The 17,588-nt window shown below is 41.3% G+C and overlaps 1 protein-coding gene across 2 annotated transcripts in view; it reads left to right on the top strand.

Moving 5' to 3' along the window:
* sacs (sacsin molecular chaperone) overlaps window positions 1-17,018 on the top strand; it is a 31,841-nt gene extending 14,823 nt beyond the window's left edge. Inside the window, exons 9-11 of one of the 2 annotated variants that reach the window (XM_072691701.1) lie at window positions 21-112; window positions 1,204-1,230; window positions 2,891-17,018. In XM_072691701.1, the coding sequence (XP_072547802.1) occupies window positions 21-112; window positions 1,204-1,230; window positions 2,891-14,445 (11,674 nt within the window). In that variant the 3' untranslated portion in view covers window positions 14,446-17,018. The remainder of the gene's footprint in view (window positions 1-20; window positions 113-1,203; window positions 1,231-2,890) is intronic. The other variant, XM_072691702.1, reaches the window with a different exon arrangement.
* The last annotated feature ends 570 nt before the right edge of the window (window positions 17,019-17,588 follow it).

Below are 17,588 nucleotides of genomic sequence, written 5' to 3'. Positions count from 1 at the left end.
TACATAATTTTTCTTGATAGGTCCCTCTATCCAGGTTTGGAAGGAAGATTCATACTGGAAAGTATTGCCCCACAAGTCATGAACAGCCTGAAAGAAGCGGCCAAAAGCAGGGGTAAATATATCAAACTTCACACATGACTATTTTTGAAAATATATAATATAAATATATAGCTAAATAAAAGGATACAAATAAACTCTATTTAGAATACTGTGCAAATGTTTTGGGCAGCTGTGAAAATTAGAGTTAAAAGCTCATTTGGGCAGTAAAACACTGATAATAAATTAATAGAACATAAATAAACATAAATAACATTCATTTAAAAATGTAGATTTTATCTCTAAAACCTCTTAATCATCCAACACCTGGTTTGGTAAATCAGTGCAGGAGTTCTGCTAGATTCTGTAGCATTGCTGTGAGGATTTGATTGCCTTTAGAGACGAAGGTCCCCTACTCTCAACTCACCCCAAAAGTATTGGATAGAACACAGTATTGGATAGTTCCACTGCTCCACAGCTCAATGCTGGAGGCCTGCAGACCCATCTAGCCAATAGGTTCAGGTTTATCTGTTCTAGTCCTATTCTATTGCCAGTACTTCTTTAAAGGAAGTTGACAAGGTCTGCAACTTAAAGTAGCTGAATGCATTCTTCAGAAGGGGTGTCCACAAATGTTTGGACATATAGTGTATGATTACTTTCACAAAAATCCCACGCATCATTTCATTATGGCAGTGAATTCAAAAGCACATACCCTCTCATAGCCAGGTGGAAGCTAAGGCCTGCGAGCATATTGGTAATATAATGTGCTTGCAGGGAATATCTCACATTGCATTTAGCACTGTCAGACTCCTGTTTCAGGCCTAAACCTGACTGTGTCGAATGGGGAGTGTCATGTCAGTTAAATATGTTGAATTTACAAACCCTGCCACTCAGTTTAGATTACAGAACACAGTAGATCACACATCCACTTTGCTATTTACTGTATGAGATATTTCCCATTTAATCCTTAGTGTCAATTTCTTTCACAAGTGTAGGTTTGGATAGTTTGAGGAGAAATTAAAGTACAAATCTATCATATTTGAATATTTTGTGAACACCTATTTTTCATGTAACCGTAGTAATGCCATGTGCAGTAAATATTTTGCTATTATTTATAGATAACTAATTGTTTTTCACCTTGATCCTGGTTTTGAATTTCAATCCCAGTTCAGCAATATCTTTGGGGTTGTTCAGGTAAGTACTCTGTGTGTTGTGCCATACCTGTAGAGGTGGAGGAAGGCCTTCTCCACTTAAAAGGATCACAGTTTTAATCATTTAGATTTGCAATGCTAGATATTATACACTAATATAGGTTTAAAATGTAGAGTACTTGTGCTTCTAATGAACTGTAATGCCAAAACACTAACTGAATGTTTAATGTAGTGATTATGAATAATAAACCTATCTACCCAATATCTGTGACATTTGGCAAACAGTAATACAGCTGGTGTCAGTGCACTAAAAGCTGCTGCTGTACTCACTGTAAAACCTTCACACAGACAAGCAAACACAGTTCATATTGAATTTTGTGAACGAAGCGAAAGTCACGACTACTGTCAAGAACCAAAGACATTGAAGAATTTTAATGTTAACTCATTTGTTTACTATTTTTGTGTGTTTACAGCATGTAAAGCATGTCAGTACGGTCTGCTGCGCTCTTTCTCATGCTGTGGATGTTACAAATATCCACAATATTTATATATATATATATATATGTATATCTTGTGCTTTGCCTTTTTGTGCTGTGATTGTAACTGATGAAAAATGGTGTGTACTTGAATGATTTTAAATCATTGTCATTTATATATGATTGCAATCGAAAATATTCAACCTCCACTGCAAACAAGGCTTTATTAGCAAAATGTACAAACTTTCATATCCAAATCCAAGTCATGTCCAAATCCAAATCCAAATATGTCTGGAGAATCAAGAATGAAGCATATGCTGAAAAGAACACCCTGCCTATAGTGAAGCATAGGAGTGGCTCAGTGATGCTCTGAGGCTGATTTGCTCCCTCTGGCAATGGAAACCTGCACCGTGTGCTGGGCAAGACAGAAATCCTCATGCCTTCTTTGAGGAAGATGAAGCTTGGATGCCATTGGACCTTCCAGCAGGACAGAGATCCCAAACATATCCTAGAGACCACCTAGGATCGTTTTCAGAAGACATCCTGGAAGATTCTGGAGTGGCTGCTACAGTCATCTGACTTGAACCCTATAGAAAATCTTAGGTGGTATGTGAAGAAGACGGTCGCAGCAGCAAACCCAAAAATATTAGTGAACTGGTTGAGCTATTATTAGTTGGGTTGAGTTATTTAAATTGTTCTTGTTTGATTTGTTTGTTGCAAATACCTGAAAGTTTGTACATTTTGCTAATAAACCTAATTTGGGGGTTGAATGATTCCGATTGCAGCTGTACTGTGACGTGTGAATTAACTCTGAAGTAAAGGAAGCATTGCATTTTGCTTACATGTTTTTTATGTTTGTCTTAAATGTTTGCAGATATATATTAGACATAATTGCATTATAAATATATTATCAGATTTCCACATGCTTCCTTTACTTCTGCACATCCTTACAACTTGTGCACTGCAGTTATATAAAATCTGGATTCATGGATGATTTAAATGATTTAAATATAGATTTAAATGTGTAAAAATAATAATTGCTTGAATCCCTTATTTGTAGTCTGACAATACAAATGAAATGTAACCCAAACATTTATAACAGTAATCCCAATGATTCAAGTAATGCCAACAATGTACTAGAAGAAGTCTATTACAAGGGCAAAATTATATTTTCTCTTTTAAATATTTGTGGGGAATTATACTTTATACATTATTGCTTTTTTCCAGGAAGACCCTGCACTCAGGTTCAGGTTTTAACCCCGGAGAGATCAGCACGTCTCATAAAAGAAATCCTTGCAACAGCTTGGCCTTCCAGAGACTTTGCTGTCCAGTGGAACCCTGGTGATCAAGAGATGAAACATCCTTCAGCATCTTGGATCAGAATGGTCTGGAAACATCTCTACATTAATTTTGCAGATGACCTAAGTACCTTTGAAGACATGCCTTTGATTCCGAATGTGCCACTGAATGACTGTGTAGAATCTTTGAACCTCTTGCGCCTCAAGACTCCATCCCCCATCATTATTGTAAGTGAAGAGGAGGGCTCTCTCTCCGAGGTCCTAAATGAAGTCATCAAAAAGGTTGGAGGAGTTGTCTTAAAAACGCTGGATCCATGTTTGCAACATCCACTCCTAAAAAATTACATCCATCAGCTGTCTCCAAGCACACTGCTGCAAATTATGGACAGGGCCTCGCCCCAGAGACTGGTCAGTCAAGTATCATCACTCTCTGTCATACAGAAGACTGCCCTCCGAAGCTTCTTAGCTGGCCTCACCGATGTCACAGAGAAGGAAAAACGCATAATTCAGGAGCTTCCCATATTTGTGAAAGTGGGGCAATATTCCGAGAAAGGTACACCATCCTTCACCTCCTTGAAGGGAGCCAGGGCATTGCACCATACTGCAAAGCATCCCCCAGATGTCAAGTTATCCATCAGTGTAGTTGACAGCAGTGATGAGGCCACTATTCGTCTCACTGCACTGTTTAATGTGGAGCAGGTAAAAAGCACTGAATGTCTGAAAGTGATTGTTCAGGACATCGAGAAAGGGTTTTACACGAAAGAAGAAGTGAAAAGGATTATGCTCTGGGCCCTTACTCATTTGTCATTTCTGAAGAATGAAAATAAAGCAGTGGTCACTTGGCTATCCTCTCTAAAGTTCATATATTCATCCTCAGGAAAACCACTTGCACCAACAGACCTTTTTGATCCTGAACTGGAGATTCTGCAGAACCTCTTCTACATGGAAGAAAAGTCAAGATTTCCACCAGACACCTACATGTCATCTCCTGATGTGCTTCATTCACTAAGACAGTTGGGGCTCAAGAATGAGGTCCAACTTACTGAAAAGGATGTACTTCAGGTTGCCCAGAAAATCGAAGAATTACAGGAAAGTACTAAGCCAGAATGGGAGTCACTTCTGAAGAAGGCAAAAACTCTTCTTACTATTCTAAACAAACAAACAAAGCTAGTTAAGTCTACAGAGGCGCAGGCATCCCTACAGAATCTGAAATGGGTACCTGTCTGCAAGGACAGGCCTTTGAATTACCCTAAGTCTCTTGCCTGGAAGGGAGACTCTTGTAATATTTCTTCCCTGTCCGAAATGTGCGATATATCTCATGCGGTACTTGTCGGTTCGTCTGTAGCTCTTGTGGAACGAACATCTGCCGGCATGAAAAAAGCCCTGAAGTTATCTATGGATCCTCAAGTCGACCAAGTGCTTCAGCACTTGAAAGCAGTAAATGACTGGCACAGATCTCAGGCGTTTACCACAGAGGATTGGTATCAGTTCCAGCAGATCCTTTTTGAAATCTATGACTTCATGCAAGTTCATTTAGGAAATGCGAGAGAAGCAGTGAAGTCTCTGTCTTTTGACTGGGTATGGACCGGCAAAACATTTGCATCCCCTGCCCACACTGTCTTGAAGCCTATTCCAGATCTGGATCTACAGCCATACTTGTACTCTTTACCAAAGACCATTGCAAAGTTTCACAAACTTTTCAAATTCTGTGGTTCTATTGATGAAGTTGTTCCTGACCATGTGTTCGAAGTGGTTAAAACTATTAGAGAAAGGAGTACACAGGAAATGTCGAAAGAAGAAGGCAAACACAATCTTCTACTGTTGATAAACATCTTACGTTGGATTTACAGCAGTCAAATAACAGTGGATGTTGACATGCATGTGCCAATTTTTTGCTACAAAGATCCAAGCAAACTAATCATGAAGCCAATTCATGAGTGCACTTACTGTGACATCAAAGTTGATGACTTGATTGACCTACTTGATGATACCTCAGAGCCCATCATCCTTGTACATGATGATATCCCCATGAAAACTGCAGAATGGTTAAGAGTTCCTTGTTTGAGCACAAGGCTCATAAACCCGGAGAACCTCGGCTTTGAGCAGTCTGGGCAGAGAGAACCCTTAACTGTGAGAATAAAGAATATTCTAGAGGAATATCCGTCTGTTGCAGATATCTTCAAAGAGCTCCTGCAGAATGCTGATGATGCAAATGCTACCGAATGCAGTTTTTTGATTGACATGAGAAAGAATCTGGATTTACGAGAAAACCTACTGGACCCTGGGATGATTGTCTGCCATGGTCCTTCTTTGTGGTCCTTCAACAATTCGGTTTTCTCTGACATAGATTTTCTCAACATAACCCGGTTGGGTGGATCTATGAAAAGATGTGAAGCAGACAAAGTAGGCAAATTTGGGTTAGGGTTCAACTCTGTTTATCATGTGACTGACATACCCATTATCATGAGCAGAGAGTTTATGATCATGTTCGATCCCAACATCAATCACATCAGCAAGCACATCAGGGACAAATCGAATCCAGGCATTAAAATCAACTGGAGTAAACAGCAGAAACGACTGAGGAAGTTTCCTAACCAGTTTAGGCCGTTCATTAACGTCTTCAACTGTCAGCTTCCTCTCGCACAAGAGTCCCCATACAAATATGATGGAACACTCTTCAGGCTACCTTTCAGAACAGAGCAAGAAGCAGCAGTGAGCGAAATTAGCAGCATCTACTACAACACCACAGATATCTATTCACTGGTTGATGAATTCAGCATCTGTGGCCATCGGCTGATTCTTTTCACACAGCATGTTGGTACAATGGTCCTGAAGTATTTGAAATCGGAGGAGTCAAGTCCTGCTGCTGCACAGGATGTAGTCACGATTAACAAGAGCGTGTGGTCTTCCAAAGCAGCATACGGCCCCCTCAGTATTCTGAAATCTGCAGCCAGAGTCATGAAGAAAGTTGCAGCCACCAACAGAGTTCCAGCTGATATTCCGAAGTCTGGCTGCATCATCAGAATTGTAGTAGAGGAGTTCCACAATGTATTCAGGCGAATTCTTGATCTACAGTCGCCCCTTTTCAGAGGCTCTGAAGAGGATCCTTCTTCATACTTTGAGATGGCAGCTAAAGGTTCTCAATCCAAAAGAGTCACTGACGAAATGCCTCAAAAGGGGGTGGAAAACACAAACTGGCTCATCTGCTCATGCATGGATGTGACTGAAGCTCTGAAGTTCTCCCTGAATGAAAGTGGAAAGCGACTAGGACTAGTTCCATGTGGGGGTGTAGCAGTTCTGCTCTCGGAAGAAGAAAATCGGAAATGGACAGTGAAAGCAAACGCCAGTCCAATTGGAGAAGTGTTCTGCTACTTACCTCTCCGAATAAAAACTGGACTACCTGTACACATTAACGGATGTTTTGCAGTTACGTCAAATCGTAAAGAAATCTGGAAAACAGACACCAAAGGAGAATGGAACTCAATTTTCATGAGACATGTCATTGTCCAGGCATACTTGGCTGCACTGAGCATGCTACGGACTATGTCCGAAAATGGGGAACTCCTTGAATACAGCTATTACGCAGCCTGGCCTGACCCTGGCCTTGTGCATGACGACTTTAATTTGATTTGCCAAGGAGTGTATCAAGAAATTGCCAAAGGAGGAGACAGTGACAACGCAAAAGTCTTTTCAGATGGCAAAACATGGGTGTCGATCAAGTATGTTAGGTTCTTGGATGACTCCTTGCTCTGCAGACCTGACGTAGGACCTGCTGCCTTCAAAATATTTATGAAGTACCTCAAGAAATGTGGCTCCCAAGATCTCTGTGCTGTTGAGCTGCCAGACTGGGTCAAAGAAGGCTTTGATGATGCTGGCTGTAAAGGGAAACTGTTGGAGAACACACTCACAGAGCGACAGTTCTTCTCAGATGTATTCTTTCCACATATACAAGACATAGACAAGGACCTTCGTGACCCCCTGATGTATTATGTCCTCAATGAAAAATTGGAGGACTTTGCATCTATCCTGAGAGAGACTCCATGTATTCCATGCTCAGGGACATCAGACAGACTTGTTCTGCCATCTCGACTCATACATCCAGAGGGACGAGTTGCCAGACTGTACAACAGTGACGATGGCCGGTTCCCTGAAGGAAGTGTGAAAGACTATCTGAACCCAGTGTGCTTAGTGAAGTTGGTACAGTTGGGGATGGTAAAAGATGACCTCTCGTGGGAAGACTTGACTGAACGGGCAGAGTCTGTAATGGCACTGAATGAAACAGACCATGTAGCTGCATGTCACAGGAGCAGCATACTGCTTAGCCTCATCGACGAAAAACTGAAAATGACAGACCCAAGAGGAAATGAATATGTTGAAAAACTGCAAGAGATCAAGTTTCTGCCATTTCTGACAAAGCCTGCTGGCTTTTCACTCCCTTGGCATGGAAATAATTTTCCCCAGTCAACAATGTTCTCTGCAACAGAACTTTTTACCACAGACCATCAGGACACTGTGTGTTTAATGAAGCCAATCCTGAATGAGAGCTCTCCATCTTTCAAAGGTTGTGGCCCCATCTCTCTGGCTGTTAAAGACTTCCTTGGGCTAATTAAAAAGCCAGCGGTTGGGTTAGTCATAAGTCAACTAAGAGAACTCTCGAAATCATTTGACGGAGTCACAATGTATCAAGAAAACATAACAAACGCTTGTTACAAATACTTACATGAGGAGATGATGCAGTCCAAAATTGCAAAAGAAGAAATCATGGAGGAACTAAAAACCTTCTGCTCAATTCTAGTGGAGAACACGTATGTGAATCCATCCAAAGTGGCATTTTACTTGAATTTCGATGCAGCTCCATATCTTTACCAGCTTCCTAACAAGTATAGAAACAGTTGCCGTGAGCTCTTTGAAAATGTGGGGGTTCAGCCAAGCTTCACAGTTGAAAATTTCTCGACTGTCCTAGAAATGATTAAGAATGAATGTGGGAGAAGATGTCTTACTGAGGATAACTTCCAGCTGTGCCGTAGAATCATCAGTGAAGGAATATGGAGTCTGATTCGAGACAAAACTCAGGAGTTCTGCCAAAGCAACTATGGACAGATACTTTTGCCTGACAGCAACCTCACTTTGCAGCAGTCCAAGTCATTGTGCTATAACGACTGCCCTTGGATTAAGGTCAGAGATACAACTGTGAAGTACTGTCATGCGGATATCCCAAGGGAAGTAGCAGTTAAGTTAGGCGCCATTCCAAAACGCCACAAAGCTTTGGAAAGATATGCTTCCAATATATGTTTCACCACTCTTGGAAGTGAGTTTGGGCAAAAGGAGAAACTTACTAGCAGAATCAAGAGCATCCTCAATGCTTACCCATCAGAGAAGGAGATGCTGAAAGAACTCCTTCAGAATGCAGATGATGCCAAGGCAACAGAGATATACTTTGTCTTTGATCCTAGGACCCATCCAACTGATAGGATATTCGATGACAAGTGGGTGCCCATGCAGGGCCCATCACTCTGTGTGTACAACAATCAGCCATTTACAGAGGACGATATTAGAGGGATTCAGAATCTTGGGCGAGGGACGAAAGAGGCAAATCCTGGCAAAACTGGGCAGTATGGTATAGGATTCAACTCGGTGTATCACATCACTGACTGCCCTTCTTTCATTTCAAATAATGACATTCTATGTATCTTTGATCCACATGCACGTTATGCACCTGGGGCAACATCTGTCAGCCCTGGAAGAATGTTCAGAGATTTGGATTCTGACTTTAGGTCCCAATTTTCTGATGTGCTGAACTTGTATTTGGGGAATTGTTTCAAGTTGGAGCGCTGTACAATGTTTCGGTTTCCCATACGCACCATAGAAATGGCAAAGATTTCAGAGATCAGTTCGGTACCTGCTTCAGACAGAATGGTACAAAATCTGCTAGATAAATTACGAACCGATGGTGCAGAGCTACTCATGTTTCTGAACCACATGGAAAAAATTTCAATATGTGAAATAGAACATGGGACAGGAGAACTGAAGACACTGTATTCTGTGACTGCAAAAATCACAGATGGTGACCGCCTTAAACGCAAGCAGTTCCATGCCTCAGTAGTGGACAGTGTGACAAAGAAAAAGCAGCTGATGCAAATCCCAGTTCAGCAAATTACATACATGATGGACATTGAAGATTCAGACGGGAACTCAACAACCTGGCTAGTGTGCAACAGATCTGGCTTTTCTGACATGGAAAAGGTGTCCAAGAGTGTCATTTCAGCTCACAAAAATGAGGACATAACACTCTTCCCCCGAGGTGGGGTGGCAGCATGCACTAGCCACAACTACAAGAAAGCTCACAGAGCATTCTGCTTCCTTCCCCTTTCTCTGGAGACTGGCCTGCCTTTTCATGTGAATGGACATTTTGCCTTAGACTCTGCCAGAAGAAACCTGTGGAGAGATGACAATGGAGTTGGAGTGAGGAGTGACTGGAACAATAATCTAATGACAGCACTTATAGCTCCAGCTTATGTGGAGCTGCTGATTCAGCTGAAACGTAGGCTCTTTCCAGGGCCTGATCCCACCATGACAATTCTACAGGGAACACCAATCCATGTTGTCAAAGACATCTTAAGAAAATTCTTGTTTTTCTTCCCTGTGAACAGACTTGACATTCAGCCAGACTGGTACTGTTTGGTAAAGGCAATCTATCAGTGCATTAATTTAGATCTGAAAAGACTTCTCCCTGTTGTCAGAGCGCCTCACCTAGACAACACTGATATGCACTCTGCAGTGTACATTTCTTGGGTGAACACATCCACGTCAACGAAGAGCAGAGCATTTTTTGACAACTTGCTGCAGGATGAGTTGCAGCACCTGAAAAACACAGAATACAATATTACCACCCGCAAATCTGTGGCAGAAAACGTCTACAGGCTGAAGGCCATGCTTCTGGACGTCGGCTTTAACTTGGTCCACAGTTGTGATGAAACAGCCAGCCTATACTTCTGCCTGGAAGACGCTGGTATTCCGGTCAGCTATGTGACACCAGAAGACGTCCGAAACTTCCTGCTGACATTCTCATCACCGGACGCGTCATGCCAAGTTGGAAAACTGCCCTGTCGACTGCAGCAGTCTAACTTCAAACTCTTTCACAGTCTCAAGCTTCTAGTGGACTATTGCTTCAAAGACATAGAGGAGGATGATATCAAAATAGAGGGTCTGCCCCTGCTGTTGACAATGGACAACATGTTGCAAGTTTTTGACTCCAAACGACCAAAATTCCTGACCGGTCATCATGAACTTATCGCCTCCAGGAAAGAGCTGTTCATGCACACCTTGTACATGAGATACAGCAACATTCTTTTCAAAGCAGGTGTGGCCAAAGTCTTTGACATCAGCGGCTTTGGAGATTTATTGGGATCAGTTTTACCTCGAGAGTACAGAACAAGGACCTCTGTGAAGTGGAGAGAAAACTATGCTAGTGAATCGTGGCTAAAAAGTGCATGGCACTTCATCAGTGAGAACATTGGCATCAGAGACGACCAGACAGAGATGAAATCCAAATTTGAGACTGTTCTGGACATCCTTAAAGACTGGGCTCTACTACCAGGGATCAAGTTCATGGTGTCCAGCAACAAGCTAGTTGTGCCAGAATATGATGTGTTACTACCCCTGAGTCTAATGTATGCTGCTATTTTTCCCAATGGACAGAATGACAAAGTCTTCCACACCCTAATGAAAGCTGGATGCTTTCAGGTGGCTGTAAACAAACTATGTGCCAAAGAGAATCCCATTTTGCCCCTGCTGGCCCAGCAGACGGCAAATATAGACAGTCCTTCAAGCATTCTGAGAGCTCTTGAGTACATGATCCAGAATGCAGCTTTCAAAGCGGTTAACCTGACTGACAAAGACTTCGAAGCACTTTTGTTATACTTTAACTCAAATCTGACCAACCTCTGCCAAGATGATGTACAAAGTCTGAAACTGCTCCCATGTTACAGAACTGTCAATGCCCGGCATATTAGCATTGCAAACTTCGGAGCTTGCTATATTCTGACCAAAAGCATTCCCTCCATTGACATGGAAAAATGGGCACACACTACATCAGCAACGTTCCTAGTTGACAATCCACAGCTCAAAGAACTTTACGCCTTCCTTGGGTGCATCCCCATTGATGATCTGGAGGTCTACCTGAAGCACCTGCTTCCAAAGTTTGACATTTTGTCACATGATGCTAAAATTCAGCATCTCATCTATCTGAAGGAGAGGTTATTGGCATTGGAGGAGTCTTGTGACATAAAGGATCAACTCTACGAAAAACTGGAAACTCTGTCATTCATTTATGACTCAACGAGTAGACTAAAGCCTGCCAAAGCATTCTATGACCAAACTGTGAAAGTATTTGAAGTGATGCTTCCACCAAAATCCTTCATCCCTCCTGATTTCTTCAGGAAAATTGAGCAAATGTTAAAGCCAAAAAACGGAACCATGTTCCTACCATCATGGATTACATTCCTACGCAAGATAGGTTTAAAATACATTGTGTCTCAACAGCAAGTCCTGCAGTTTGCAAAAGAGGTCAGCATCAAAGCTCAAACAGAGAACTGGTCCAACGAAAAAGTCCAGATCATTGTGGATGTTCTCCTGAATCACATTTTCAACGAGAGGGCAGATCTTTTTGAGGGAGCGTTCCTCAAAGAACTTTCAATGATACCATTCTTATGTCCAGAGCGTGCACCAGCAGAACTTGTCAGGCTTCATCCTCAGCATCAGGAAGTAAATGACACACTTCCTCTGATTCGTTTCAGTGGGTCTCAAGTGAACCCAAAATTTAAGCAAACAGATATCATGCAATTACTTTGGACATCCTGTCCTATTCTACCAGAGAAGGCCACCCCGGGAAGCATAAAAGACCAAGAGGGAAGCACACTTGCAGGACAAGAACAGCTTGACCAGGTTTTGGCTCAGTTAAATGTTAATATGGACCCCCCTTTGGAAAAGGTCATTAACAATTGCAAAAATATCTGCAGCGTCACAAATGTGGATGATGACACCATCAAAACAAGAAACAAAGTTTTGAGGAGCACCTATGAGTTTCTAAATGCAGACAAACGGGAATTCCGTTATCAGTTACGGGGAGTAGCGTTTGTTATGGTCGAGGAGGGATGGAAACTTCTGAAACCTGAAGAAGTTGTTATAAATCTAGACAATGAATCAGACTTCAAGCCATATTTGTACAAACTTCCGCTCGAACTTGGCACCTTTCACCAGCTGTTCAAAGTATTGGGAACTGAGGACGTTGTTTCCACAAAGCAATATATTGAAGTGCTGTGTCGTATATACAGAAGTTCAGAAGGCAAACAGCTTGACCCAAATGAAATGAGAACAGTGAAAAGAACAGTATCTGGGCTCTTCAAAAGTCTCCAGAATGAACCAGTACAAATCCGCAAAGACCTGGAGACCCTCCGAGACTTCACGTTTTACCTACCAAGTCACGATGGCCGACTGGCTAAGTCAAACAGTTTGGTCTTTGATGATGCACCACATTACAAGAGCAGAATCCAAGGTAATGTTGGAGTCCAAATGCTTGTTGACATGAGCCAGTGCTATCTGGGCAAAGACCATGCCTTTCACACTAAGCTCATTATGTTGCTCCCTCAGAAACTGAGGCCTAGACTTTTGAGTAGTATTTTGGAGGAACAACTTGATGAAGAGTCTCAGAAAATGTGCCAGTTTGGAGCCCTTTGCTCGCTTCAGGGACGCCTTCAGCTGTTACTTTCCTCTGAGCAGTTTATTACAGGACTAATACGAATCATGAAGCACGAGAACGATAATGCATACATGGTCAATGAGGAAAAAGCAATCAGGCTGTGCAAGGCTTTATGTGAGGGTTTGAAGGTGTCCTGTTTCGAGAAGCTACAGACGACTTTGCGAGTGAAAGGCTGCAGTCCTATTCCTCACAGCCGCAGTGAAACCCTGGCCTTTCTGAAAAGGTATGGCACTTCAGTTATCCACCTCTACATTCAGCATTCTGATAGTAAGGACATCAATTTTCTGCTTGCTCTTGCAATGACCCTCAAGTCTGCAACAGACAATCTGATTTCGGACACTTCCTATCTTATTGCCATGCTGGGCTGCAATGACATATACAGAATCACAGAAAAGCTGGACAATCTTGGTGTCAAGTATGACTCAACCGAGCCATCAAAGCTTGAACTTCCCCTTCCCGGGACACCAATACCTGCAGAGATACATCATATTCTTCTAATGGACCCTTTGAATGTGTTCTATCCTGGAGAATATGTCGGCTACCTGGTTGACTCAGAGGGAGGGGACTTTTTAGGCTCTTATCAACCAACTTACACCTATGCAATCATTGTTCAAGAAGTGGAGAGAGAAGAGGAAAGCAACCCAAGCTTTCTTGGGAAATACTTCCAAATTGACATTGGATACAGTGAATACAAAATTGTTAGCTCCCTTGATCTGTATAAGTTCTCTAGACAAGACGAGACCACTCATATTCGAGATGGTTTGCCAACAACACCTACGAGCCCATCAGAGAGTTCATCCTCAGGCCCCAGAATGGTACCACCAATTTTTCCTGACAAGGAAAATCACAAAACTCCTCCAACCAAGTTGTCTCCGAAGAAGATTAAGCTTAATGCGTTGCCTGAAATTCTGAAGGAAGTGACATCAGTTGTTGAACAGGCTTGGAAACTTCCTGAGACTGAGCGAAAGAAAATCATAAGACGGTTATATCTCAAGTGGCATCCAGATAAGAATGCAGAAAACCTTGACATTGCCACAGAGGTTTTCAAGCACTTACAGAAAGAGATCAGCAGGATGGAGAAGCAAGCACAGGCAGAACAGGCTGCAGACAGAGCATCAAGAAGAACGTTCTCTGCATCTTCCACTCGTTTCCAATCAGAGAAGTTCTCCTTTCAAAGATTTTACACATCATGGAACCAAGAAGCAACAAGCCATAAGTCTGAGCGGCAACAGTTCCGAGAGCAGTTCACCAGCTATGCAGGGACGTCACATTCTAGCCGTTTCTTTGTGCCGCCATCTTTCAAGTCTGTGGGCAATCCTGTGGAGGCTAGAAGGTGGCTACGGCAGGCAAGAGCCAACTTTTCAGCTGCAAGAAATGACCTCCACAAAAATGCCAACGAGTGGGTGTGCTTCAAGTGCTATCTTGCCACCAAATTAGCATTAATTGCTGCAGACTATGCAGTTAGAGGCAAATCGGACAAAGACGTAAAGCCCACAGCACTGGCTCAGAAAGTGGAAGAGTACAGCACTCAGCTCACTGGGCTGGCTAAGGATGTTCATATCTTGGAAGGTTACGGTGTTGACAGCCTCAGAACTCGCTATCCCGACCTGTTGCCTTTTCCACAGATTCCTAATGATAGGTACACTTCAGAAGTGGCAATGAGGGTCATGGAATGTACAGCTCGGATAATTATCAAACTAGAGACATTTGTACAGCAAAAAATATGAATAGGGAAAAAAAAATCAGGTGTTGGATCAGGAAAAGTCTTTACATAACAAAAACAAGACAAAACAGTGGCCACGTGCAATATGAACATATGAATACTACAATGAGGGGGGATAACTGAAGCAACAGTATGCATCCAGCAGGTAGCTTACGCACATTATCATCAGTGGTGCTGAGGCCCATGCTTATTGCATACGTTTGCCCGAACATGTCCAAACAAATGCTGCCTGAGCCTGAAGATATTTCTGTGTAACCTTTTACTTTAACAAAAGGGTTTTTGACATGCAGTTGTAAATAATGCTAAGAGGCATAGCAATATTAATTTCCTTTTTAAACCAAAGTCTGTTTATGTTCCCCCTGTACAAAACCAATACGAATGTGCTGCTTTTTTACTTCATCTTTTATAGGAAAGTATTTTTCTTCACACAGTCAGCCATTTGACTGGGTTGTAATTAGCATGCATTTGCACTGCACTTTTGAGTAAGGAGCGCTTGTGTGACTGCTGAGATTTGTTAGAGTGGAGACTTATGGAGTACTGTAGATTTAACAGTGGTACACTGAAAATGAGAAAAAGTAACCTGATTGGTCTAGGACTTTGTGTGAGGCTTTGAGTGCTTATGTCTTGTGGTGTTGGTGTGACAATTGTACGACAGAAATCACTGTATTACGAAGAAATATCTAAACATAATACTTTCGAGCAGACATAAGGTTCCTGACCTGTGACTTATAGTAGCTCAGTACTAAAGGTTCAGATAGTGGGAAATATAACATGTAAAAAGGCCAGTGAAGTGCATCCTAGTATGCAGTATCTTTTCATTAGGTGTTCATTTCCTTAGACATGGAAATAATGGTTTTGTCATTTTTCACAATTTTAATAAAAAACTTGATTTGCATATCATCTGTGTCTCCATTGCATAGTAGACCTATTGGAGCACATTCGATTAGCATTCCTTTGTTGCTAATCGAATATAAATTTAATTCAATGGGTTTAGCAAAAATATTGAATTAACGTATTTTTTAATACATTTGACACTCCAGCTCAATTTTCAATGGCAAACCATTAATCACGCTGAGTGGTAAATAAATACGGTCAAAAGCCTGTATGCTTTGTCCTGTGTACATTTTTCTCCTGTAGAGCACTGGATCGTTGGCATCCAAATGAGGGGACTGGCCACACTTGGCCATAAAACTACTTAAAAATCAAATTATGTTCACTGTCCCATCATATTAACACAGGTGTAAAAGTGAATAGAAAACTTAGGTGCACAGCCCCCCACAGTCGTAAGTATTAGTTGATTGTCCAATTACTTTTGAACCTCTAAAAATGGAGGGACCGTGTAAAGATTATCTGAATTCCTAAATGGTTAATGCAACATTTTTATTAGGCCCCTTGAAATAAAGCTGAAGAGTCTACACCTCAGTCACAGCTTGATTGCTTCATTTTAAATCCATTAAGGAGGTGTACAGAGGCAATAAAAAGTTGCTTTCCAAATACTTATTGACCTGACTGTATATACCCATTACAAAGAAAAAAAACATGACAGATGATCGCTCATCATTTTTCAGGTCTCATATACAAATTATGATTCACAGTTGAAATGTGACCATTCTGTTTGCTGTAGCTTCAGCCTGACATACGTACCATCATTTACTGGAAAACGTCTTGCAACACTTTGTTTATTATAGACGTTATCCAGACTTTTCATGTAAGAGGAACATAAATACTCATATGGTGCTCAGTGTTATTTAAACAGTATCCTTTAACTTTGTTTCCAGTTGTAAAGAGTATATCCTCAATATCCTCAGATATCTTCAATATCTGCTGGTCTCCTGCCCTCTCAGCACATTTGAAAAATGTACGTTAGGGGGAAGGGGGTGAGGTTAGAGAGTTTTATACTTCATACATTGCCGCTGCCATGAATATGGGGTTATAACATTCGTAAAGGTTGCCACCCACTGCTGTGTAGTAATGAGGAAATCCTCAATATTGAAGATCATCATCAATTGATGGGGAGTTACAGAGGCAGCAGACTGAATTGTCAACCTCATGGGGGCACTCTAGCCAGGGCTGGAATAACAAAGGCATGGTTAATAGCCATAAAAAACAAATGAGTTTTAACAAAACTCAATAAGGAGCATGTATTTGAAGCTGTATGTAGATTAAAGACGATGTTCAGTGTTAACTCCCTGTTTAAGACAAAAAAAAAATGAACATAAACACTGGCTATGACATTCATTTGGTTGATTATCTGTACATCTTGTCTTTATTTAAAGAAGTGTTTTGTCTTTTTTATTTTCTTACCTATTTCATGTCTTATTGCAGCTCTGTATCTGCTGCAGCTACCGGTTTGAACCTTTTCTGCAGATCCTGATTGACCTATATCTCGTTAACGTCAACAGTGCCATAGATCCAATAAATTCCCAGAATACTATTTGTGTGTGTGTTGTAGTGTCATGTAGTTAGACTGACAATTTCCCTTTTTTTATTAATCTGCAGATGACACATTTCCCTGTATTGAAATTATGTTAAGAAACAATGCCCTTTTAAAAATATCAGAATAAAAATGCTGGATAAATGACACTTTATGAACAAATGGATTTTTTTGTGTTTAGAAAACCTAGAAAAAATTTATATAATGTTATTGATTAAGATATTTTTTGCTACCTCATTCTGCCACATGGATACCAGTGGTGTTACCCATTTCATACATGCAGGGACCGAACAGAGAAAAGATTATACTTGATCTTTTAGAGACTCTTGTGTCTCTAAAAGTGTGTGTTGCTTTGCTCAGGGAACAAAACTATACAGTACACTAGACTGTTTCACAGGTGTTGTTTATGTGTGCACAATTATTAAATTCAGGTTGAAACAAGCAGAAGAAGCTGTGTTTCCATCCACTACAGTTATGAAGAAACTTTAGATGACAGATGCAACCTTGTAGCAAAATCAGAATCATCTTTACAGCCATTTTACAGTCTTTTTATGGCTGTGGTGTTGTTCGCAGCTCAGAGACACCAGGCAGACAGTTCTGGGAGAGCAGAGTGCAGAGCCGTTTTTTAGGCAAGCTTTGGATTCGGCATTTCTAAATGTTAAAAGCAACCTTTTAGAAGCTAGATGTGAGCAGAATCAAGTTTTAAAATATAC

Source organism: Salminus brasiliensis, chromosome 11 (genome assembly GCF_030463535.1).
Source record: "Salminus brasiliensis chromosome 11, fSalBra1.hap2, whole genome shotgun sequence".
In the NCBI taxonomy this organism is placed as follows: domain Eukaryota; kingdom Metazoa; phylum Chordata; class Actinopteri; order Characiformes; family Bryconidae; genus Salminus; species Salminus brasiliensis.
This window is presented reverse-complemented; position numbering and strand designations above follow the sequence as displayed.